General features: G+C 39.2%; 1 protein-coding gene across 1 annotated transcript in view; it reads left to right on the forward strand.

Annotated features, from left to right (window-relative positions):
• PMS1 (PMS1 homolog 1, mismatch repair system component) overlaps window positions 1-23335 on the forward strand; it is a 37739-nt gene extending 14404 nt beyond the window's left edge. Inside the window, 9 exon segments of the mRNA XM_010212235.2 lie at window positions 257-373; window positions 5091-5213; window positions 6932-7075; window positions 8223-9118; window positions 13250-13702; window positions 14203-14333; window positions 20939-21099; window positions 22900-23067; window positions 23069-23335. Coding sequence (XP_010210537.2) covers window positions 257-373; window positions 5091-5213; window positions 6932-7075; window positions 8223-9118; window positions 13250-13702; window positions 14203-14333; window positions 20939-21099; window positions 22900-23067; window positions 23069-23095 — 2220 coding nt within the window. The 3' untranslated portion in view covers window positions 23096-23335.
• The last annotated feature ends 2690 nt before the right edge of the window (window positions 23336-26025 follow it).

Here is a 26025-nt window from a genome sequence, read left to right on the forward strand (position 1 = left end):
TTCCTTAATTTTCTATCACTGCTCATCTAAGCAAGTAATATAATATGAGAAGACATGCCATATTGTCTCCTATCATGTATATAAAGTACCATATCGTGTGTGTTAGCACTGAAAGTTGTGAATGTAAGAGGGTCAAAGTACAGAATGTTACATATACAGTATGTGTGCAGTTGCGTATGCATGTTCATAGACATGACTTGGGTTCAACAAATATAAATATAATGTCAAAAATTTGACTCTGTGCCATTTGTTTCAGGCAGTTATTTGGCAAAAGACCAGGGTGTCGGATCACAAAATGGCCTGTATGTCAGTTCTGGGAACAGCCGTTATGGGCAGTATGGTACCTTTTCAACACTGCTCTGAAGACTCTGAGGTGAGTTTAAGCTTCCTTCCCCCAAATCCGCATAAAAGCTGTCAATGAAAAGCTAAATCATTCTGCAAACTGAAAAGGTGCTTTAAAAAAAAAGACTATTATTTCCAGGCTGACATCTGATTAATATGTTTGAATCTTTTACTGCTCTCCCTGTAAAATTAATTAGTTTGGTGATTGAAAATGTACTCCAAGAATCATCTAGTCGGGACTCAAGTGGCACTGATCAAATGGCAGTAAAAACAGTTGCAATGACAAATGCAGAATTGCTGATTACTCAGAGCTGTCTCAGTTTGGATTCCTGGCCTGCAGGCAGGTTGTGGTCTGACTGATATATAAGCATTTGTGTCGTTCTTATCCTCACAGCCTCTTAGCATTTTATTCTTAAAAAATAGCTCCTTGTTTTTACTTGAATAGTAAAACAAGCAGGTATTTGAAAAGCAAGTTATACAAAATTTCCAGTAAATATTCATTTTAAGGAAATAATTAGTTGGCTTTGAAGTTGACACACTGAGCTCTCTTTGCTTCTATTGACATTAAGGAGACAGTTCCTCATGATATTTTCTCTGTTATTTTTTTCAAAAACATTTTATTTGTTCTGCTTCCATTTTTGTTACAGACATTCTCACAAAGGAGAGTTGTCTTATGATCTCTCAAGTTAATTTTGTTCTGTATCTTATAGTAATAGATCCTGACCAGAACAACACAGATGGACTCCATCACCCTCTATAAAGTCTCTATTAAGCCCTTACCAAGCACAACTTGTTGTGCTGGAAGATTTTTTTTTTTTTTTCCAAAGCACCTTGAATTAAGTTGTTTAATTTACCTGGACTTTGTAAGAATGCTTATGTATATGTTCAGAGCAATCAGGAAAAAAAAAGTGGTGTTTCTCATGGTTTGCAAAGTTTCGAATGTTTATGTCAGAACAGACCATCTAGAAAGCGTTCTCACCTGAGTGCATGTGGGAGGTGAGCCCTGTGTGACAAGTGGCTTGGAGGGAGGACGTGGGGGCATTTAGAAGGGACTGCTTGGGGCAGTCAGGTCTCACGTTACCACTCGCTATATCATGAGGCATCCGTATTCCTCGAATAGAAGTTGGGGAACATTCCATCTCTCTCTCTGTCTCTAAATAGTGTGTAAAATATCTCGTGTATCATTTATAGGTGTATAAGTGATCTATATGTATTGCTCATACGCAAATCTACATTCAGCAACCACAGACTTTTTCAAGTGAAACAGTCAAAAGACTATGAAATGATTGAATTAAGGTTGTCTAATCTTAATTAAGGTAGCCCTGATCTTTTTCCCCTCTTGTGCAGCTATTCAAATGAAAAGTAGCATATGCTCCTTTTTTCCTTCCCATTAGGTTCATGGATCATTCAGACCCAAGAGTAGCTGTTTAATTTTTGCCCTCTCCTACTTGCTTGTGGTGTGGCTTCCTATTCCATTTCCTGAAGTATTCAGGGCTACCCTGAAAGGAAAACTAGCATTAAGTGATAGCTCTGCAAGCTGTGTCTTATTTACAGTTAAAAGCTCTGCACCAGATGATACAGATGTTGTAAAGATTGACATTTTCAAAACATGTTCTGAGCACTGAATGAATCGAGAACAAATTCCAAGTCAGCTCCAAAGCTTGGAAACCTAGGAACTACTCAAAATAAATAGAAAAACAAAATAAAGAAATTACTTTCTAATGTGTGCAAAACACCATGTAAGTTTTTCTTGTCTCGGTTCTTTGAAGTGAATGGACCCGTTTTGCCTGAAAACTTTCACGTAGGATATTTTTCCTGTCTCCTATAAGCACCTGGCAGGTACAGGCTTTATGGGAAGGCAGAGTTTAGCAAATTTGCAAGCTGCTGGGAAAAGAGTTTGTGCTGTCTTTGCAATGCAAGTACACTTTAGCATATTTAAAGGTATTTTCTTATTAAAGCCTTAGCAATTGATCTAGTATAAAAGCAGAATTTCTTGATTATATTCCCAAGTTCTGTAATTCTGTTGTTATTAAAAGAATGCGCTTTCGTATTTAGCAATTCTAATGCTTAAGACCACTTCTAGAAGGTGCAATTAACTTCTAAAGAGCATACTGATATTCCACATGACTTTAAATAGTAACGGCAGTCAGCCATTTCTAAATCTGGCAACTTCTTAAATGACTTATTCAGAGACTTTCAGTTTTGTTTTAATGTTGTCCGTGTTTTAAAAATACTCTTTGAAGTGGCCAATGTATTTGTACAAATATTTGCAAATTAGAAGAGGAAAGATAAGTATCAGGAGAGATGATGTGACTGGGATGTGGGAAAGGTGCCGAATAAAAGGTAGAAGCGCTGCGTGTTGTTTCTAATGGTCACCCAACAGACATTTGACACCTCTTTAATTTGTGCAGGGGTGTTCGGTTATGTGCAGCGTTGCCGACCGGAGCACTCCGGCTTTAGCACAGAGCGCTCATTACAAGGTCAAGAGGGAATAAGGGAGCACACGAATAAGGAGCTGAGGTGACGTAGGTGAATGGGAGGGATGGCAAAATCGCAGGGATTTTTACACCCTGGTTCAAAGGCAGGGTAGTTCTGCAATCCTCCCTGCTCCCAAAATAATCTCCGTTCCTTCCCCCAATCCTCCTCTTGGCTGCACCCGTCTTCCCTTTGCTCTTGTTTGGGCAAGAGGCTGTGGGCAATGCATGGGCTAGTTGACAAACTGGTGCCTAAGCACTGATGGATGCTGCCTTTTGAAAGGTTACAATTGCCTTTTCCTCAGTGAGGTCCTTATTTTGAGGCTCTTCTCTCCAAACAGCTGTCAGTTATCACAGAAGTGGTTGAAATACAATCTCTTTGGGATTTCTGCTTCTCCATCAGATTGAATTGAAATTGGTCCAAGAGCATTAAGTTATTTGGTGGAGGCAAGGGGGAGTGATGGGACAGACAGCACAAGTAGTCAGCCTCGCTTTGGCCTAGAGCAACTAAGCTAAAGCAAGCCTAAGAGAAAAGGTTTCAAGCTCAGAGCTAATGGTAGGCACTGAAAACATGGGATTCTTTTGTTTTTCTAGGCTCCTTGTCCTAGGGTCTGGGGCTCACAGGTTCTGCTCGAGCCTCTGGATTATGGGTGATTGGCACTCTTAAAAGCCGGGTGGTTGGGGTATAGATGCTGTAGGTCACTTTGAGTGCCCTGAATAAATGCTGGGTTGCAGGCTGTGTAAGGCCCTGTGTGTAAAAAGGAAGGAACTGTATGCATTTTGGTTTTCCCCACTTGAACTGCTTTCTTCACCGCTTTTGATTATCCCAAGATTAAGTCATCAAGTCTGCAAGTGTAAAGAAGGAAAGGGGAGCTGATGTTGTTCTGTTCCCCTCCGTAACCATCGTGTTTTACTGCCTGGTGCAACAGACACTCTAAATGTTTGTCTAAATGTCAGTCAGGCACAAACAGTCCTTTAGGTTTTTGCAGAGCATTGATGATAACTTTTTAACACAGATTGTGGAGGAGCCAATGAGGAGAGGTGGGCTACTGGACCTTGTACTAACAAATAGAGAGAGACTTGTTGGAGATGTGAAGGTGGGGGGTAGCCTTGGCTGCAGTGACCATGAGTTGGTGGAGTTCAGGATCCAACGAGGAGGAGGCAGGGCTGTAAGTAGCCTTGTAACCATGGACTTCGGGTGGGCCAACTTTAGCCTCTTCAGAGACCTCCTCAAAAGAATCCCATGGACTAGGGCCCTAGAAGGAAGGGGGGCCCAAGAGATCTGGTTAGGATTCAGGCAGCCCTTCCTCCATGCTCAGGAGCGGTGCATCCCTTCGACTAAGAAGTCAGGTGGAGGGGGCAGGAGGCCTGCATGGATGAGCAAGGAGCTGCTGGCAAAACTCAAACAGAAAAAGGCACTATACAGAAAGTGGAAAAAAGGACAGGCTTCTTGGGAGGAGCATATGAATGTTGTCAGGGAATGCAGGGATGGGACAAGGAAAGCTAAGGCACAGCTGGAATTAAATCTGGCAAGGGATGTTAAAAATAACAAGAGCTTTTTCAAATACATCAATGGTAAAAGGAAGATTAGGCAAAACGTGGGTCGGCTGGTGAATGTTGTGGGTGCCCTGGTTACAAAACACACAGAAAAAGCAGAGTTACTGAATACTGGGCCTGTTCAGCCTGGAGAAGAGAAGGCTGAGAGGGAACCTGATCATTGTCTAGAAGTACCTCAAGGGAAGCAGTGAGGAGGATGGTGCTGGCCTCTTTTCAGTGGTGGCCACCAACAGAACTAGAGGAAACGGCCGGAAACTGAAACACCAAAAGTTCCACAGGAACTTAAGGAAAAAATTCTTGACAGTGAGGGTGCCAGAGCCCTGGAACAGGCTGCCCAGAGAGGTTGTGGAGTCTCCTTCTCTGGAGATCTTCAAAACCCGCTTGGACGCAGTCCTGTGCCACGTGCTCTAGGTGACCCTGCGTGTGCAGGGGGTTGGACTGGATGATCCCTAGAGGTCCCTTCCAACCTTAACGGTTCTATGATTCTATGAAATGGGACATTTCTCAATAAATTGATCATGGAAAATAGGTACATCTATCCTTCTCAACAGTTTTTCTCTAAATCCTTTCGTTTTTTGAATCATAACTTTCACAAAGCAAGAAGTGTGTTTGACTGGGCCACCTGTACGATTTTGTTTTAATATTCCTCCACGCTAATAAGCCTTTTGGGGATTCTCTTTTAAAGACCTTTGTATTTTTCTTGTTCTATACTTACAGGTACGTCTTTCTGGATTTCTCCCAAAAGCCGAGTCAGACAGTTCTTTGACAAGTCTCTCAAGTTCGGAACGGAGTTTCATTTTTATAAATAATCGTCCAGTCCATCAGAAGGAAATACTGAAGGTAACTTTTTAATCAAGGAATAAAAACTTGATGTGGAGGATCGAGAGACCTATTTGCAGCTTTTTGCCTGCATAAAATAACTAGAAGAAACTCTATATGGGTGAAGATACTGGCATTTATGATAGAATCCTTTTCCACAAATCTGATATATCTGGTATCTTGGTTTTGTTAGGTTTACTGTGTTCACTTGTGAGCCCAGAGCAGGAGGTTGTATTTACAGCTGAAAAAGTGCAATTTGAAATCTTCAGTGCAAGGAACCAGAAGAGATGGTTCTTCCTTTGTGTTAACTTAACTCCGGAGCAGTTTTCTCTGAGGGAACTTCACCTGGTTTTCTCCAAGAGAATTCCGAAAATGAAGTTTTGATCCTGCCTGCTTCTTAACTGTGGGCTTATTGAACAAGCATGCCCACTTTCTCTTCAGATTTGCGTGCGCTTTCAATAAAAATGAAAGTGATAGTCCTCTGGTGCTGCCTCAAGCCCATCATTGTGTAGGCAGAATTTGATCCTCTTGGGTTTCTCACACTGCTGAGCCTTGCAGCATCTCACTTGTAGCACTGTTGCTGTTGCAGTCCTAGCCCTCCCCAGGCAAGAAAGTTGTACGTGCAAGGTTCTAAAGGGGAGACAATGAAATAAGGCTTCCCTGGACAAGCAGAGCTTAGTAGACGTAACACCTGCAGTGGTGTTCGTATTCCAAGTGTCTGACTAATGCCGAGGCAATGCTAAGACAAACTATTAGCTGCTTATTTTTAGCATCATTGCTGCTTAGCGTCATATTGCCGTTACTGTGCGAGGGAAGAAGTGCTGGTGGACCTCATTGCTATAACTCAATGCCTAATAATGTGGAAACATTTAGTTTAAATGACTTTAAAATATGTAAGTAATGTTAATGTTGTTTAAAAAATAAAAAATACCTTAAAAATTGAATTATACTCTACAGCAAGTCCTCATTTTTTTTTATGACAACTCTTTAGTTTTCTGTTGTGTAAATGCAGTGTTTTCTCTAGTGTGTACGTCTGCTGAGGGTCTGTGATACCAAAGGAAAATGCAGACATCTTTGATCCTTCTAGTTAGCAAGATCTAAACTTTGAAACAACTAAATAATTGTGTAGTCCTTTAGTAGGTGTTTTCAAGAGGATTGCAGAGAAAATATTAAAGGCAAATAGTTTGAGAGTAGTTGTAAATTTGTAATTGGGTTAATAAATGGAACAAATTAATCACTGTTGTGCGAAAACGGCAAGTCTGCGATGCAAGTTCTGCTTTCTCAAACAGCCTCTTTTTGGCTGAAGAAGGCAATAATGCAAGAAATAGTTGTGTCCTTCATAGAGTGTTTTTGTTTGTAGGCACAAAATAATAGGATTTGTATTGAAAAGGGTTTGAAATTACTGTCCACTCTGGGCTTTTTTAAGTACAAGTATATTATGTTTTTTCTCCAAAGGTGATCAAATATCATAGTAGCTACCATTAATGTCTTGGAGCAGATTTTTTTTTTTTTTTTTAATTTAGCTCTGAAGTTATGGGAACTACCAGTATGTACCATTTGGATGATTATTCTGGAATGTATATATGCCCGTGAAGGTCTTTTTAGAGTTCCTTTAATTTGGGAAAAGAGACACAAAAAATAGTTTTGTATTGTATTTTTTTATGGTTAAATATTGTTTCTGTGCTTTTGTGTCTATTTTAATGCCTTTGCTGATACCTATTTACTAAATGAATCTGCAGTTGATTCGGCAGTACTACAGTGTGGTGATGCCTAAGGAATGTACTCGTTTGTACCCCATTTTCTTTTTGAATATTACTGTACCTGCCTCTGCTGTGGATGTGAATTTGACACCGGACAAGACCCAGGTTTTACTGCATTGTAAGGTAATTAATATCTCGATCCCCCTATGAATTGTCACCTTCTTACTTGTGTGAATGTAGCCAGAGTCTACTGAAATGGTTCAAAGCAAGCAATGTTGCTGCAGTGTTTTTAGTTATGCGACAGCTTGCCGTTGTGACAGGACTGTTTTAGTTGAAAGTCATTGAACGCACAAAGTGGAAGGTGGCCTGAAACTCATTTCCCAGGTGATTTTGGTGATTTGTATGCTGTCAGGTACATGTGTGCATCACTCTGTTTCCAGCTGGCTTTGCAGAGACCAAACCTAGATAGAAATCTGATGCAAATCCATAAGCAAATCGTGTCCTGAGCTTTAGAAATATACTAAGCAGGATAAGCAGCTTTTTAACACTGCATAGTTTTGGTGGGGAGGGAGGGGGAATTTAATCCTTCTACTGAAAGCAACATTTTGCCATTATGCTTATAGATTCCTGTCAACATGACTAAGTTTCAGGATTTCCTGTCCATGCCATCAAGACTGAAATTTAGACCATATATTTCCTTATATTAGTGGGTGTGTAGAAATAGTTTTCGTTTTTCATCAATTCAAACTGATTGGCACCTTGTATCCAAAACAGTGCCAAAAAAATGAAGAAGGCTTCGTAGGTGGTGCTGTCACTCCCAATGGATGTAGGTGATACAATAACACCAGTGTGCTTATGCTTTTCTTCACTGAAAGTCTTTGTGTGTATTAATCTTGTAATGTATTGCCTGTTTAGTGTCACTTCTATGAAAATCATCATAGCATCCTCACATTTGATCTAATTTAGAATTTTCCTTTGGCTTTGGAGTCCGTCCCCCCATCGTTTAATACAAAACTACCTTGCAAACATGCACTGGAAGAGCACCTACACATCATACTTACGTGCTACTGGTGGTGCAATATTTTGCGATAGCAGAATAAACCAGCAAATCAAAGTACGTAGGAATTACTTAAAGACCTCCAGAGTCTTTTTAACTGTGTATGAATGAACAACAGAAGTGCAATAATCTGAATGAGTTATTCGAAAAAAATGTGCTGAATAAGATCACTTTCCTTATAATTTCATGAATTCTTAATGTGTGTCAGTTACATTCTCATTTTTTTTCTTCATGCTTGTGTGTGTGTTTTTTCTGTGTTGTTTTTTTTTCCAGGAGTCTGTCTTATTTGCTGTTGAAAATGTGCTGAAATCGCTCTATGGGCCACTGCCTGCTGCAGTCTCTAGTGAAACTAATAAAACAGATGTTACCTCTGAAGACATGTTTGTTCATAAAACAGAACAAACAGATGTGGTTGTTAATGCAAGGGAGCCATCTGGAAACAATGATCTCCATGCTCATACTTCATTCCTTTCACTCAGCAGTGATGTGCAAAATTGTCAAGCAGGAAAAAACACAGAGCTCTGCTTAAATCATCAGCCATTCTGTGATGATAATATGCCCAGTCACCTTGATGAGGAAGAGGTTACTGAGAGTGATGCCTTTCAAGGCAATTCTTTAAAAACTGTCTTCTGTGAGGAGAAAACGGGTGGACAGAATATTACTGATAGTCTCAAGAGTGCTCCAATGGACCCTAAGTCTAAAAATGCTGGTGAGCATCTTTGTAGAACTGATGATATTGGTGAATTAGAAAAAAATGAAGATGTCTCAGCTTCTAAAGATTCACCTGAAATCTCTGCTGATCATTGGAGTATGGGAAAGGGGTTTAAAAACAGTACAGGAGACAACCTGGAACCTGTTAAGATTTTGATACCTGAAGCTGAAGAAGCAATTAATAAGCAAAGTGAATATAATAATGACCCAAGCCATAACTCCGAGGGCTCAAATCCAAGTACAAAGAAAGTGAGCCTAATAAATGATAAATCAGGGCAAATAATGGCTTATGACTTGATTAGTAGTCAAGTAATACGGAAACCAAAGTCTGCAATAGCACTTTTCACCCAAGAATGTCGTGCAAAATTATTAACTGATAATCCAAAGGCCAGCATGGAGGACATCCTGATGAAAATTGAAGAGCAGTGGAAGAATATAAATGAAGAGGAAAAAAAGAAGTAAGTTTCCAGACTACATCTTATTTCTAAATCTAGTAGTTGCCAATGAGTCATCCACAGTGAATATATAAATATATATATACACACACACACACACATGCTTTCTAGTGATTTATGAAAAACAACAGAAAATGATTTTCTCGAGATCAATTCTGATACCATGAGTTGTCATGTTAGCTGCATGCAGTCATCCTGTTTCTTGATGGATTCATTTTACTACTGTATTTAGCGTTCAGCAGTTTTCCTGAGCTGCGTTCAGAGATAATGGGCAAGAAAACGTGCGCTTTTGAACCCTGCGATCTTCAGTTTTCTCTGGCTGCCTCTGTATTGTCACTCCAGATGCAGTGTCAATGAAAGCCATCACAGTGATGGATGAGGCACTGTATGGGTCCTCCAGAACTTTTTCCTACCCTCTTTTTTCTTTTTATTGCTATAAAGTGAGAATTCCTCTTTGGGATCTTTAGTATTTGAACATTTGGTAAACTCCTCTCCTAAATTTAGTAAGTGTCCCAAGCTAGGATACCCCATAATGGTATTCATAAAACCCAATCAAAGGACATGAGGAATTTCTTTTTCCCCTGAACAACTATTCCAGTGCTGGTTCAGAGAATATGAACTTTAAATTCCAAACTTTATACTGTCTTTTTCCTTTTATTCTAAATCAAATTGTTTTTCAGATTACAACCTGAATAGCTAAATTTAATAAAGGAGATACACCAATTGAATTACTGTTAATGCATCTAGTTCTTCCTTAACCCTGTGCTTCTTGACCTTCCTTTATTTGAAAACATACGTGTTGTTTTGTTTGAGAGTACCAGGTATATCAGAACGGAGCAAAACCTTTTTATTTTATTCTTGATTTATCTAAATTTAAAGGTCACTTAGCTAGCAACATGTACATTTGGCCATCTCTATCCTAGCAGAAATATTAATATTATAGTAGAAATCTCCTCCAATAATATCCAGGCTTTTGATGAAATTAAGCAAAAGATTCTACCAGCTGCTTCAGGAAATTGTAATTTTCTCCTCTTTAGCTTTTGAAATTTCATGGTTGCTTTCCTGATAAAATTGTTATGCTTAAGAGTGCCTACAGATTCACCTTGTACTAGTTCAGGAAGGAGACCTATCTGCTGATGATGTTTTGCATCTTTACAGTAATGAGCGCAGTCAGGTCCAGTGGGTACCAAAGCATATAAAAACTTTACTGTTCCTTGCACTAACGTGTTTCTCGTTTGGTGTGCCTCTTTTGCACTTGTAAACTTTGCACCTTTTCAAACTGAAAAGAACAAATGTGAAGAAGCAAGCGGTTCTCCTTCCTCAAAGGCAACCGTCCAGAAGAATTGTTGCACGCCTGGCAGAAAAGGCACATCTTGCCCTCTAGATACTCTGGATAGACTGGGCCATCTAGAGGTAACGAGAGCTGTCCATGCAACAGGGCAGCCAAAGCTGCTGTGTGGTGTGGCACGCGGTCCTGCGGAGCACATGGCACCTTCATGCAGCCCGTCTGGCAAGGCGCTGCTTTTCCAGGGCCCTTCACTCTGTTCTCCTGTGATTTCAGTGACACACTGGTGGCCATGGGTGTGCTTGGCTTCAGCAGCTCATGTTCTCTCTGTGGCTCCTCCAGGAGGTCTAAATGAGATTAAATCCCTTTTGGGAGCACTACAACCAACAGATGGCTCGCAGTGACACAGGATAGCCTTTTCCAAACAAGCCAGCATTTATTACTCAACCGGAATGTAAAATGTTACGGTCTTTAGGTTATAATAGAAGAGGAAAGCTTCCATACATGTCCGTGTTGGCAGCTTTGCATAGCCTTCTGCTTTACGACGCCAGGGCTCAATTTCTTACACTCGCTTTCCTCTTACTTAATACAGCTTGTGTGTGATTCTGGCCTTAATATTTATTGTGCTTAGGTAGGAGAGGAGGGAAAAGCTCCTAGCCGCCCCTGTAGCAGAAGCAGAAAGTGTCCTGAAGGTGCAGGAAAGGTTCAGAGCTACACACGCGTTACTACGGCACTAAGAAATTACCTTGTCGCCTCTTCATGGAGGTGTTTGTACCTCAGGGGACATGTAAGATAATTTCAGGTAGCGTGGCCTCTCAGTACATTTTAGTGTGTCTTCTAGTCCAGATGTTCTCTTTCCTTTGGACAGTCCTTGGATGGTAATGTCTGATCAGTGCCCATCCATTGCAGCTCCGCTCATGCTGCCAGGTATTAATAACTGGTATCCCTCCTTCCGTGCTGCCCAGGCATCTCCTCACTCCCAATAGCACTTCCCTGTTCTCTGCCGTTCGGAAACGGTGCTTGGCACCTGCAATCCGTGCAGCCGCTCGTGCTGCCGAGCGGGCAACGTCTCGCTGTCCTGCGCACGCGTGAGCCCGTGCAAGAGGCTCTGTCTGTTCAGGGTTTGCTACGAGTAGTCAAACTAAGGAAACTTACCCGTCTTCCCAGTGTAGCAATCTAGGAGGCCTTATGTTAAAACTTCATTTGTTAAATATTTCATTTGGGTTTAAGATAGGAGGGGAAAGAAATAAATCCTCAGGTCCCTTTTTTCCATTTAAATCCAAGCTGCCTTTGAAACTAGGCTTCATCTTCGCCATCCACTTTCCTCTTCCCACCCCATTTTGCAACTTTGCTTTACGCTTTTGCAGTTTGAGGAGAGGATCCTGAATTTACAATCTTAATTCACAAAACAGAGATGAAACTTTACTGTTCTTTTGGCCCTTCTTGATTATACTTGCTTCTGCTGGGGGATTTTTTTTGAAAAGGAAAGGAGTTCCTCTGCAGTTTGTGAACCTGCTCTTTTATTTAATTTTGGACAAACATTGTTAGTGGTAGGAACTTAATCCTCCGTAAGACTGGATTTTTCTTTTTTTTCAGGTGGAAGTCTAAAACAACAGGCAAGTTGGGTTTTCTTTGGAAGCAGGGTGTTTTTTTTTTGGATTATCAGCTCTCTCATAATTAGTTATTCTCCTTCCTAACAATTGGGTCGCTTCAAAACAAAGGATTTGTCAATCTGGTCAAAACTCTAAGCATATTTCTGGATAAAAATTTTCTGTTCAAGTGATTTCATACATTCATTTTAAAAAGAGCAGATGGTTTTTGTCTTAACATTTACTCCATATTTTCTAGGACATGATTTATTGCAAGAAACTACTTAAGCTGACTTTTTTAGTTAACTAAATATTGGTACCATATGTGAATGCTAGCACGTCGTAATTAATTGCAAATGGTGACCCTTTTGTTGACCTTAATTTTCCAGCGTGCATACACATAATTGAATCAAACTGTTCCAGCAAGTAGCAATAAATAAATATGACCAACTAAAATACTTATTTCCAATACTTATGTATGATAATACTACTTTATTTGGAGATGAGACTGGTTTGAATTACCTGACCAAACTCAGAGTGTCAGAGGAGGGAAATAGGAGGGAGCTGAGCAAATCAGTACTTTGGCTTTCTAAAAGTAAGATTCTTGTGCAGCAGGCAAGTATAAACCTGGCATCTATAAAACATAAACTCTCTCCTGATGTTGGCAAGCTCATTAAGAGTCTAACCAGGCTATAAAACTTTACCATAGAATAATGAATGAGCATTTAGAGTAGCTTGTTATCAAATCCTTTTTGAAAAATCTCTTAACTTCATCAAGGACACTGCAGTTGTACCAGTTTGGGATTCTATGGCTTTGTTTATGTGGCTAATTTTAGGCCCTTTGAACTGAAATTTCTTTATGTGAAACAAAGGATGAGACTTATACAACTCCTTATGCTCCAAACTCTTAGTTAAACACTTGGACTTGCCTGGAGATCTGTAGAGTTCTGAAAGCTTAAATGACTTTGTGCATCAGGCTGTACGTGCCTATGACAAAACTGCTTCCAAAACTATGTGTTTGATTACAGATTAGGGTCAGACGTAATCTTCAGGACTTGATAACCCTTTGGTAATTCTGGTTGTGCCAGGGACTCCATCCCTGATCTCCTTCCCACCTCGCTCATCATGAAAAGTGTGTTAAGTGGCACCACAGAAATCTGTATCTATATTGTTATGGTTACCTTGCCTTTTGAGATAATGTGTTAGGAACTGGGGCTTGGGGTTGTTGTCTGATTGTGTCTTGTTTTGTTCTCTTAAAAGCTACGAAGTGAAAGCCACTAAGGACCTGGAGCGCTACAACAGGCAGATGAGGAGAGCCCTGGAGCAGAGCAGCCACAGGGCTGCGAAGGAGACGGCGAGGGGGCACAAAGGCAGGCTGAAGGCTTCCCTGCCTCAGCAGCAGAAGCTTGATGCCATGTTCCATTCTCAGCTCGAAAGGAAGCGGAAACCTGAGCAGCCCGTGAAGACGGTCACGGTGCCCTTCTCCGTGCGCTCCTGCAGGCGCCCGTGGCACGGCGAGGCCGGCGCCGCGGAGCACGAGCTCTGCCTCATCCGTCGTCAGAGCTTCCCCGACGTCTGGATATTTGCTACTGAGGAAAAGATAATGTTGCTGAATCCGTATAGGTTGGAGGAAACCTTGCTGCGTGAAAGATTACTAATGAATCATAAACTTCCAGTAGAGAAGCTGGACAAGCCCATTGTATTAACAGACAGGTAGAGTAGAACTGGCCAGAAAGTTGTACATCGTTTGAAGTGTTGTTTGATAATTATCCATAGTAAACTCTATTAAGGCCCTCTTTGCAAATTCTTTGGGTTTTCTTCTTTTTTCCCCCTCCTTTAATTTATCTTTATGGCCATATTAATGTGCAGGCCTGGTCATGTTCCAGATGAAGTACTAATTTTGTTGAATTTCATTGGTAATGCAGTGAAGACAAATTTCTTCCCTTGGAGAAAGAGTAAATGTTCTGCATTTTCACAGCTTTGCTCTAGCTAACTTTCCCCTGTGGATTAGAAAGTGTCTGATGCAATTATTTTTATATGTCTGTATTTTGTTACTTTTTACCATATGGTTAGTTATTGTTTCTTGTTTAAACAAATTCTCTTAGATTTTTTTTTATATAAATCTACGTCACTCGGATATTCTTTTTTTCTTCTTCTCCTTCTTCTGTGATTTTTCACACTTTTAATTTTTAAATTAAGATTTTTTTTTCCAGTCTTCTTGGTGGATCTCACTATATGGCTGCTCTATATAGAATGCAGAAGGATTACCAGAGATTCGATGGATCAAGTTATTTGTCGGATCCAAGGCTTGTAGCAAACGGATTTCAGATAAAAGTGATACAAGGTATGATGATGATTTGAAAATCTCTTTTGGTATGACTGAGGCTTGTTTTTTTCTCTTTCAATTATTTAAATGATTCTTAATCTATATTATCTTGCCATTCTAGATCTTTTAAAGAATGTAACTGAACAAAAAAAAATAGTGAAACATGAAATGTCTATAGACAATACTGCAGTGGACACTTCCTATTTCTATATCTCAGCATTTCAAAGAATGCTTCCTCACTCTCTTCTCTGGTACTTTTATTACAGGATAATGCAGAATAAGAAGATCCTCTTAGTTTAGTAAGAGAGAGTGAATTTTGGTACCTTTTTTGGGGGCATGGCTTGGGGTGGTGCTGCTGGCAGCGCAGAGGCAGCTCTTGCAGGAGGCAGCTTTGCAGAAGAGGTTCTCCCCAGCAGAGCTGCAAGGAAGGCCAGCTCCCCTGGGAATGCTACCTAGCTGACAGCTTGGAGACAGGGATTTCTGTAAGAGCTGTTAGATACGCTATAGCTTCGTGTATTACAGCACCCTGCATATGTACAGTGATGACAGATCTGCTGTAACATATGGGTAGGTACAAAAAAGGGATGCAGAACAACTCCCTCCATCAGAGGCGAGTGCTTCTCTTGGGAAGAACAGAACCTGAACTGTTTTCTGGTTCACACAGAGCGTAATTAAGGGCATCTCTTCCTGGCAGGCAAAGTCCCTTGATAAATAGGAAGAACTTTGCAAAAGAGGTGTTCATGCAAAATAATCATAGATTGAATAAATAAAGTGTCTATTAAAAAAAAAGGCTTATCTAATCTGGCAAAAAAAAAAAAAAGTTAACCAGATTTGTCCCTAGAAATACAGGGGAGGCACTAAAGTGCTCAAATACTTTTTTTTTTTTTTTTTTTTTCTTTTTTTTCCTCTTTCACCACATGATATTTAAGTTTGCACAAAGTCTAGTTATCATAAACTGGAACTTGCTTTAAAATGGTGTTTGAGATCTGAATGTATAGCGTATTAATAATATAATTAAAATTAATTATTTGTAAATGGTGATTATATTAGTAATAGGACTGCCTATTGCAACACGAGACTGGAGTTAATGGCACAGATTTGGCACAGTCTCATCCTACACTACTAACTATGTAAAATGAAGATCATGATAACCTGTAAGGACATTTGTTTGTGTTTGACTTTAAAGTTATTAAAGGTAAAACCATTGTGGCATTGACTTCAGTATGGACTGTACAAGCCAGGGACTTGATGAGGAGCATATGGCTGCCCTTAGGAAGGCTGGGAATATAATTTGAGTTTTCCTTTCAGTCTTGCATTTTAGCTACTTGAATGACATGTTAATAATACCTGAGGCTTGTCAGTCATATTTATAAGCTTCTGCTGATGACATTAAAGCCGTTATGGCCTCTGATATTAAAAGAGTATACTGTTGCAGATGAGGAAAAAATACCAGCAAACAACTGGAATTTCATCCAACCTATTTTCCAGGTGACCTAAGGATTTTTACTTGCTGCTTCCCCCAGTTTTCCTTTGCTTTTCTTTCTTCTTTTTTCTTAAACTAGTCTCAGAAATGTGCTGTCATCTACGTCTGCTAAAAATGCTTGTTAAAGCTGTTTTTCAAAAACACAGGCATTATTAACACTCCTTATGTGCCCTTCTCTGGGACATACACTGTCCAGTTCAGGGTTCTTTATAGATATTTGTTTTGTATTACGTAGTGACCTGCAGGCCAGACGATTTGTCTAGCTTGCACCCAAGGATAATACCCTCTTCACTACTCTTATGGAAGCATTTTTTGTTTTATTTTCTGAGTTAAGTAAGTATTTTTCTGAATCTTCCATGTTAGCAATAGAGGTTCCCTTTCAGGCTTTTAAGTTGAATGTGAACGTACTATCTCCTCGTAATTTCTTCTGGCAAAATAACAAACTCTTCTGTTAATCCATGTGCATATGGTGGTCTCTGATGCCATCAGGAGCCTCAAGATACCCGCTTAAACAAACAAACAAAAAAACCCAACAAACAAACAAGCAAAAAAACAAAAAGGAGGAACCAACCTCTTTCGGTGCCGCATCTGGCGCTGCTGGCCCCAGTCGAGGAGGCCTTCCTTGAGCCTTGGTGACATCTGAAGAGCATTTTCAACCTAATCAGTAAGTTGCACTGATTATTTGCTTAAAGCTCCACATGTTCTCCCGAAAGAAGAGAAGCAACCTGAGTATTGCTGTCCGTTATCATAAATTGAGTTCACTCATGATGCCCAGATATTTATTGATAACACAGGAGCTCTTCCACTAGGACTGTTTTGTGGGCAAACGTAATAATCTCAGGCTTGCGCTTGGATACAGGCGTCCTGAGGTATTGATAGGTTGTCTCACTACTGTCTCTTTAATTTGCCAGCACTGTTGAGTCTTTTTATGAGCGAAGTTTCTTAAAATAGACTTTATTCAGCACCTGTGACCTATTCACGCTGCTGCTAAGAAGAGTCTGAATGCCTTCGGAAGGAATAAATGAAAAAATTTTGATTTTCAGCCCAATATTATTTTAATCCATATAGTAATTCTCCATTTAGGGCTCATTTTTGGTGCTTTCCAGGCAGCCTTGTAAGAGAAATGATGAGAAGCCTGGCATGTGCTTGGGAAGCCATACCTTACCATCTCTTTTATCACCAGCGGATTCCTCAGCTGCGTGTTTTAATAGTTGCCATAGCTCCCAGCCTTTTAGGATCGTTCTATAAGTTGTCCCTGTTCCTGTGAGCCTTTCCTTTCATTAGGAGGACAAGCTCTAACTCCTGGGTGTGCTATTTCACCTTTTCTCAGTCATCTCTCAGGAGACAGAACCTAGGAAAGTATCTCCCACGTTGCGGTCAGCCTTCAGAGGCCTCTGTTCCCTTGCTTTCCAGCTTATACTGAGAAGCCAGCAGTTGCTGTAATCATGGTCTCTTTCTGAAGTGAAAATAGAGCTAGAAACATTTAAGGATTTTGTGTTTCTTAGCCAACACAGCATCCTCTACATTGGCTCCCTAAGTCTCAGTGGCTAGAGCCTACCTGCATGTTAATTCAAAGGTGATGATGTTAATTCCTTTGCTGTTCAACTTGGGGAGACTGTGTGTGTTCTCTTTCGTTGTGATGGGATGTGATTTGAATGTACAGCATTTCAGTGACTATAATTAGAACTTTTAAAAAAGTTTTCACTTCAGGAGGCTGTGTCTTCTGGTTAGAAACCCAAACCTCTGCCCTTATTGCTGTATCTTCTGTTGCTGCACATGGACCAGTTCATGCCATCTTAGAGTCTGGATGCTGAATTGCTCTTGAAGTCAGAACAGGACTGATTGTCTTTCATCACAGATGATCTTTTCAATGAGAGAAAGGTTTTTGAAAGGTCTAATAGGATTTCCTAAAAAGGACTTAGTTGCACATGGAGTTTGAATCTTGCTCTGTCATCTTGATGGGAAAACTGCACTTCTGGCAGAAATTTCCATCTTCATTTTTCATTAAAACTGCCTTCGGATAGTTACCATTTTTACAAGAGTAGGAGAGTTCTGGATCTTACTTTGCTGTTGTTTTCTTTAAAGGTAAGTCTGGCCTCGTAAGACAAGAAAGTAGTTTACCTATGTGCCATATTGCTCCAAGACTGACCACAAAAGAAGTTGCTTGTAGGGATAGTATCCACCATGTAGGATACTATCTATATTGTTTGACCAAGATCATCTGGAATGTCTCCTTGTCTCTGTTTTTATTGATTACTCAACAGCTTAAATATTTTTTGATCACATTTTTCAGTGGATAGCTGACAGTGAAAAACAGACTATGAAATAGCTCACAAAAAGCTTCCCTGCGTAAGTACATCCTACTTAGGCAACATCAGTGGTTCCTTTTAGGAACGTGTCAGTTGTTGGGATAGTCAAAGCTGGGATGCTGAGCTCCAGTCTGTCCTTCACCACCCATGGTCTGGCCTTGCAGAGGCTTCGTGCAGTGATGCTGCCTGCGAGAGGAGCGTCCATCTGTGCTGGCTCAACCCTGACTTCTGGGATCTTCCAGGCACCTGTTTGATGGGTAAAGCCTGTAATGACCCATGCATGTAGACAAGCTTTTAAAAAAGATCTGTACACTTTTCCTAAGATGTTTGCTGTGTGTGAACACAACATATGTGTTTAAAGAGAGTGCACTTACACATTCTTACAGCGGCTCCAAGAATACAAACAGGTAAATAACACATCTTTCTAATAGAAGGCAATAGAAGCACGGTGAAATCATGCTGCTACTTTATTTCAGTTGGGTTTTGATTGCAGACTGGAAGATAGATGGTCTTAGAGTGTCACCTAATCTAGGTGTCAGCTGGAAGAGAAGGACTTTTCCTGGCCTTCAAGAAGGAATTATCCAAAGATTGATTGTGAATACTTTGTTTGGAAAGAGAAAGGGGGAATTTGTGACAACGAGAAATCCACATTTTTAGTCAGTTGAAAACTAGTTTATTTGTTCATGGAACTATTTTCCTTGGAAGTTGCAAAGCATTTCACAGAAATTCCCATGGAAACTGCTTAAAGACTGCTGTTTGAATACTCAAACATCTTAATGTATAAGTTGTCAAAAATTTACAAGTACACTGAGGTTTGGGCATCTGCTTTTATCATCAAAAATTGCCAATATCTGAATCCCTGCAAAGACTTGCAGATAAATGTGTATTAATCAGCATGCAATGGGCAACTTTTTAACCTAAAAAATGGAATAAAAACAAAAGAAATTTTAGGTTGAAGCCCTGTACTACAAAGTTTTAAAACTGAAAATCTTAAAATTCTGTGTCTGTTCTTGAGTAGCATATAGTGTTTTTAATTGAAAGGCTGTCAAATAAGAAGCATCCTTATTAGTATTGACTGCTCATTTTAGAGAGAAGGAAGCACTGGCACTCAAGTCAAGTCTTACTTTCATTAAAACAAAATTTGGGTAAAAATGAAGAGGAAAGAACTGAAGGAGATTAAAAACAGATTTTATCTTTGCTGTTGTCTCTTACTGGCAGCCTTTCTCTTGGAGAAATATTGATATAGTACATGGTCATATCTCACCTTTAATAAACTGGAAAACTCTCAAATAGTTTAAAGTTTTGCTTTCAGATGATTCCTATTACAGGCTTGGAGCAATACCTAAAAAAAGTATGACTGGTTTTGCTAGCCAAGACTAGGGAAAGAGAAGGAAGATAGTTCTAGGTGAAAAAGGAAATTAGATTTCAAATGCCAAGTGGTGTTAAATGCGTAGCTAGAAGGGGGTTATGCAACTTTTTTGATTCTTTATGTTGAATTCCCACCCTGGTCAAAGTGTTTCCTGCATTGAAGCTTGAAAACATCCAGCAGTAGCTACCTGGTGAAATACCTGTACTTACAAAACCTGGCAATCTGTGCAACCAGTCTGTATATCTATACTGTCATTTAATGCCTGTCAAATATAAAGTGCTTGGTAGTAACTAACTATTCAATTTTACTAGCTTACGAAAACATATTTCATATTTTCATTGCAAAGATTTCTCTTGTTTCTAAACAGGAATGATGATATTAGTCTGCTGATCACAGTTGGTTAGTTTAATCCGCTCTGTATTAATCTGTTATTTGCATCTTTTCTCGATTTTGCAAAAGCACTTCATGAGTGAGACTGAATGTGATTCATCCTGCCTTGGACAGCATAAAGCCTGGGCCATTGTACAAAAGTGAATTTATTTTCATTAGGGATCATATTCCTCCATGGTGCCCCTGTTACGTTAGCTTCGTAGTGGAGGAAAAGGGAAGGCGCCGTGCCGGTTGGGTTGGGATTTCTAGACATCACCATAAATGAGGTGAGGAGCTCTGTGAGGAACTGCAAGCCTGACCCTTGAAGAAATTATTTCTGATCAAGAGCGGAAGACAAATTAGCCGTACAGTAGGAGTTCCTTAACATTTTTGGTAGTTGGTGTGAATAAGAAGTGAAATCTCTTATGCACCAAATAATGTAATTTGTTGGGAATTTGATTTAAACATTTTTTTTTTTAGCATCCCTATTCAGATATTGAGCTGCAGCAGCACATTATATGAACAAATGTGAATGCTGTCATGGAGCCTTTAGTTGCATGGCCTTGGATTATTCTTCTGGTATGGTAAAAGCAAAATCCAGTTTTCATTCCAGTGGAAGTTGAATTTACCGTGATAACATTTGAACGGTTGATCTTTAAACCAGTTGTGTAGGAAGTAGTGCCAACACTGTGGGTTTTCTTTTTTTCTTTTTTCTTTTTCCTCACCCTAAATTGCAGTTTATTTCTACTTTAACTTCATGTGTGTTTTAAGCAAAGCTATAGACAGATTAATTAAAGCTGTGCTCAATGCTGAAAGTGCTGCAAAACGCTTGAAGCATTTGAACAGTTCCAAACTAGAATTTCAGTTAGATAGGTTGAAACTTTTGTGATGTGAAAAGGCAGATATCATTGGTATGAAACCTTGGACAAAGAAACTCTTTTCACCCAAAGAAAGGAGAAAAAAAAAATAGTTTTATTGAAGTCCTGAGACTAATTTACCGAAGTGGGTTTTTTTATATCTCTGAATGGATATTACTCTGTCTTCAGACACCAAAGCAGTGTATGAAATAGATTGTTTTGGTTTTGTATTTTAGGTGCTTCAGCTACAGAAAGTCATCTGGAAATAGAAGGACTGGCTAATTGCCTGTCATACTATGGTATTTCTGATTTGAAAGAAATTCTGAATGCAATCATTAATCAAAACGCGAAGGAAGTATATGAATGTAGACCTCTGAAAGTGATAAATTACTTGGAGGTAAGACATACTAGTTTGCTTTTAAGTATTGACCATCCAAACTTATAATAACTTTTTAAATTTTCAGAACACTTCAAAATCATTCTTCAACTTTCTGTTTTAGTGAAGTGTAGGTCCACTCTGAATAGACATTACTGTTGAAAAGAAGCGGAATGCCCTGTCCTCTTCCAGGTGTGCTGCTGCTTCGTTGCTTACCAAAATACCATCAGTTGTGGCTAAAACCAGCAGCCACCCCGCACGACACGCTTGCTGAGAGCTGCTCTGCACCAAATATTTCTGTGCAGGCAGTTTCAGACTAGAAAGGCAAACTGAATGAATTCAGTATCTCTATATTATTCTGCAACTCTGTAGACAGGCATGTCTCCATGTTAAAATACAGAGAATTGCTTAAAAACTCTGGAACCCAATTGATTCCAGAATAGTCAAGAACTTTTAACTCTTTTAGAAATGAAGATGTGAGAAAAACTTATACAATTACTTAAAGTACTGGTTTATGAAAATTAGGTGTTATTTGAAGCTTAACTTTCATATATACCTTAATGAAACATGCACCTCACAACAATAAGAAATCATGCCGTTTCCATTTAGCTATTTTATGTGGTTCTAGGTAGAGTAACTAAGAGTTACAGTTGTATATATATTTTGCTCATGCTACCTTAAATCCCAATCTCTTTTTATAAAAAAAAAAAAAAAAAAAAAGTCCATTCTTACTCAGATATTTTCTAACATACTCTTTTGAATTGGGCTGCCCCAAGATGGAACCTAGGCTTTCACACTAGAGCCTGTGTTCTAGCTTTTAAGCATTAGTTTTAGAAATCTTGTGCTATCTTTTGGAGGCAGTAAATGTGCAGCTGCTGTGGGGCCAGTGTGGTTCTGTTATGGACTCTGGAACCATCCTGGTGCACCCATGGAAGAAGTCTAATGAAAGGGTGGGATAAATGTTGAAACTGGGAGTGTGCTTTGACCTTTTTGGTGGACTCGATAATATGGAAACACGGTTCACTGTGTTCAGATTTGTAATTTGTATTATAAGATTGACATTTGAGCAGTCACTATGCCCGTCTTTGGGGAGACTCAGAAGAAAGAATACACATGTGGTTGAATGGTGATCTTCCTGGGTAGAGAACAGTCTACAGTGTTCCTAAACCTTGGAAAAGGGAAGGAAAATCACAAGGACAGTATCCAGTTTAAAATATTATAAACTGCCTCAAGTTTGTACAAGGTTAAGGAGAGCGTGTTCCTCATTCATTCCTGTTTAGGCACTGATGCCATAGTACAGGAAATAGAGAGTGGCAGGAGGGCCCACCTGGGAGAGGAACCACGGAAACGGGACTAACTCCCTGTTGTAGCTGTTGGGTTCTTTGCACAACACAAGCCCTCTAAAATTTCAGTTTAGTATTTTCAAAACTCTTAGTCAACTATGTATGATTTCATTTAGGTTGGGTCTTAATTTGGTGATGTAGAAGGGCCTTGTGAACTGGGAAGCACCTTTGGTTGCTACTGGTGCCCACAGGAAATAAAATATTCAGAAACACTGAGCATCTTGTCACAGTGGGCCTGAAAAGAGAGCGCAAGCATGAGCAGGAGGCTGTTGGTGGGAATGTCATGATGTGGCCAGGAAGGTATTTGGGTTACTGGGAAGCAGGGTTTTTGACAACAGAAGTGAGAATGAGCTGTGAAAAACAGATATTCAACAGGTATGAAAAAAGTGCCTGTTTTCAGGTAGCCCCAGATCCAATGCTACAAAATTATACTTTAAAACTATTGGGGTTTGTTTTGTTTTGTTTTGTTTTTCCATAGGGAGAAGCAGTACGTTTAGCTCGGCAGCTGCCCTTACATTTGTCAAAAGATGATGTTCAAAACGCAATTTACAGGATGAAGCAACAGCTTGGAAAGGAAAATAAAGGCTGTGTTCACGGTCGTCCTTTTTTTCATCACTTAGCAGATATTCCAGAAGTTAACAAGCACTAGGAAATCCAAGGAAATTATCCAGTAAACAGAACATTTTATTTGGATTGTATTTCTCTTCCTTAATTTTGATCATTACTTACTGTATAATTTCAACATGTTTTGTGCAAAGCTTTTGTATAGTAACTTTATCATTGTAGGTTAACCTTCTAGAGCTTTTTCTGGTTTAAATCCAAATGCTACTTGTAAACTGAAAATAAACTTGTACTGTATAGAGCAACACATCACTATTTTTTCCATGATAAATTTATTAAAGAAATATCCAAAACTGTTTTGATCCTTTTCTTATTGCTGCAGGTTTCAGAAATATCGATGTATCAATATTTTAGATGTTAAAAGGTTAGAAGTTGCTTCCAAGGAAGCCTGGCACTGTTTATGGCCCAAAAGACACAAAGTGGTGTACAAAGGACACAGGATGTTAAGTTTTTCAAGGAATGCCTTCAGCATGTAAGTATTTGCTCTGAGCAGTTGTTGTAGGTGCACTTCCATGGTGGAGCATTTCTGCTTGGAAAGGGTTTACTTAGTAAAACGAATATTGAAATCCTAGTGCCCCATCTCCAAAGAGCTTTTCTCTGACTCAGACCGTTTAAAACTTTGGCGTGTGAAAGTGCATTTCTGAGAACTGCAGTGCTCTCTCTTCAGAGCTGGCCCAGGGCTTGAGAAGATGTGAGTCACGGGGCACCAGGTTGGCATTGCCATGGGCAGGCCTGCGAGTGGCTTCTTTTTAAGGCTTTTTTGCTGCTTGTTTCATTCTGTTTCTGAATACATATTGGCATTACTTGCATTAAAGTAATCATCAACAAGACCAGCCTAATTTTTTGAAAGGGTTGTAGGTCTTCAGAAATCTGATGCACAGCAAGTCTAATGCTGTGTTTTTTAGGCTTTTGGTGTTAATTCCAAGTTAATCATTCAGCCTTGGTAGCAATATTTAAAGTAGGAAAGTTTCTAGATTTTTTTTCTTTCGGTCTCTTTTGTACCTAGCACTTAAAAGGTTGCATTAACAATTGTCTTGCAAGAAATTTGTGGTACATCCCTTTAATTTTGCAGATGGAGAGCTACCAGATGCAGCTTTTATTTTCTCTAAGTATGGTGCATCATATCTAAAATTCTGGAGAGTATAAATGTGGAAATGTTAAATCTTTTGTTAATGGCTTCGAATTAAGCACACATTGTTGCAGATGATTTGGAGGACTTATTTAAAGTAAATATACAATTTCAAGCTCAATTATCATTCATAGTTTGACCAAACATAGTGAAATATTAGTTCTGTGAATTTGATACAGTGTTACTTCATAATTGTGATGCTTTTTTGTGGTAAATTTGATATAGAACAGTTGCTAAAGGAAAGCTGCTGAATAGTGTGACCAAACATTTTATGGAAAACATCTGGTGAATTAGTTCAGGATGTGCACTGCAGAAGAACAGAGTCTTTTGCACAAAACGAGAAGGAAACTAACTCCACATGTATATGTTTTGTGGACATGAGAAGAGGTTAAACAATTGTAAGTTAATTGTGTAAGCTAATAGGAGTGGTGCTTACAATGTCATTTTGAAATAGTTACGGAGGAAATGGATGAGAATTATTGTTGTAGCATCTCAAATGAACGGTTTACACCTGTTAAAGTTATGTTTAGAGCAGCTGTTTCTTTTATTATCAGTAAACAGATGCAGAAAGTAATGGAATGTTTTAAAGCAATATGTTAATCCTGTCTTCCACTACTGAACATTCTCACAATATCATGATTAAATATTAACTGTAATGCTGCTGTCATCTGAAGATACAGAATTCCTAGTTATGTTTTTTAATCATTCGTGTGTCTGAAGCTCTGAATGTTTATCTGAAGATATTGTAGTCTTTCATCGATGATTGGTATTTACTTTTTCCTATCAGTAATTTTATTGGGCTGAATTACTCAGCCAGAGCAAACCCAAATTTGGGGTTGTTCAAAGCGTTTTTCTGTATTTATAATTTTGCTTTGAAATAGCATGAAGCAAACTTTAAAAGTAGCTCTTGAGGGCTCAGGCCAACACACGCTGTACGAGCTCCATGCGTGGTTCCTTGGCCCTCCATGTAAAGCTTAGCCAGAGCCAGTACGATGGTGTAAAGCTTATCTTAGTATATCACAGATTTTCTGGGTGTCTTAGGCAAATGTGCTATGCTACTAAGGTATCGAAAGAAGTAACCACATGGTTGTGGCAGCCTCGTGGAAAAAAATACCTTTAAAACTGCAGCTACAATATTCCACTTAGCTAGAGAAAGGTATTTCATGATACTTAAGAATGAGTGCCTTATTTGGCCTGAAGCTTCATAGAAACCGTTAAGTGTTCAAGGGCAATGACAGTTTGTCTTCAACAGAAAATCTCTCTGTGTTAATTTAAAAATGATGGTATCTGTAAATTTCTTTTTAAAAAAAGCTGTAGCATTTCAATGAAATAACATGCAATTGAGGAGCATTACTAACTCAGCACTCAACGGAAGCACAGAAGATTAATACTGTAAAACTTGTTTGGCAGATTAGTTTTCAGGAAATGTAGAGACCAATGAATATGACAGCTGTGTTATTAAAAGACCGTATTCAAGCCTAGGTCAAATGGTTCATTCATGCACGGAGTAACTCAGCATTAATAGAATCATTACATTTTTAGATGTTTCTGATCAGCAGCACTCTGTGATTCAACACTTAAAATAATTGTTTAGATTAAAATATTCACAAGGAGCAAACATTTTGACAGAGGAGCACTGTATTAAGGATTTATACATGCTAATGCATTTGTCAGATCATTGCAGTAATGAAATTGTATTGGTAGAGCAAAGGTTCTACCTCCTTCAGAATGCCTGGGCTACTTATTTTTGGAGGGTTTTTTATGATGGTAAGTCAGGTAAAGTTATCTATCTATAATAATATCTGTCTGTCATCTAATATAAAATAATAAAGAAGTTATGTCTTCCCTTGTTAG

This window comes from Tinamus guttatus, unplaced genomic scaffold, assembly GCF_059628265.1.
Source record: "Tinamus guttatus ecotype Peru unplaced genomic scaffold, ASM5962826v1 Tinamus_guttatus_pri_ptg000197l, whole genome shotgun sequence".
NCBI classification, from domain to species: Eukaryota; Metazoa; Chordata; class Aves; order Tinamiformes; family Tinamidae; genus Tinamus; species Tinamus guttatus.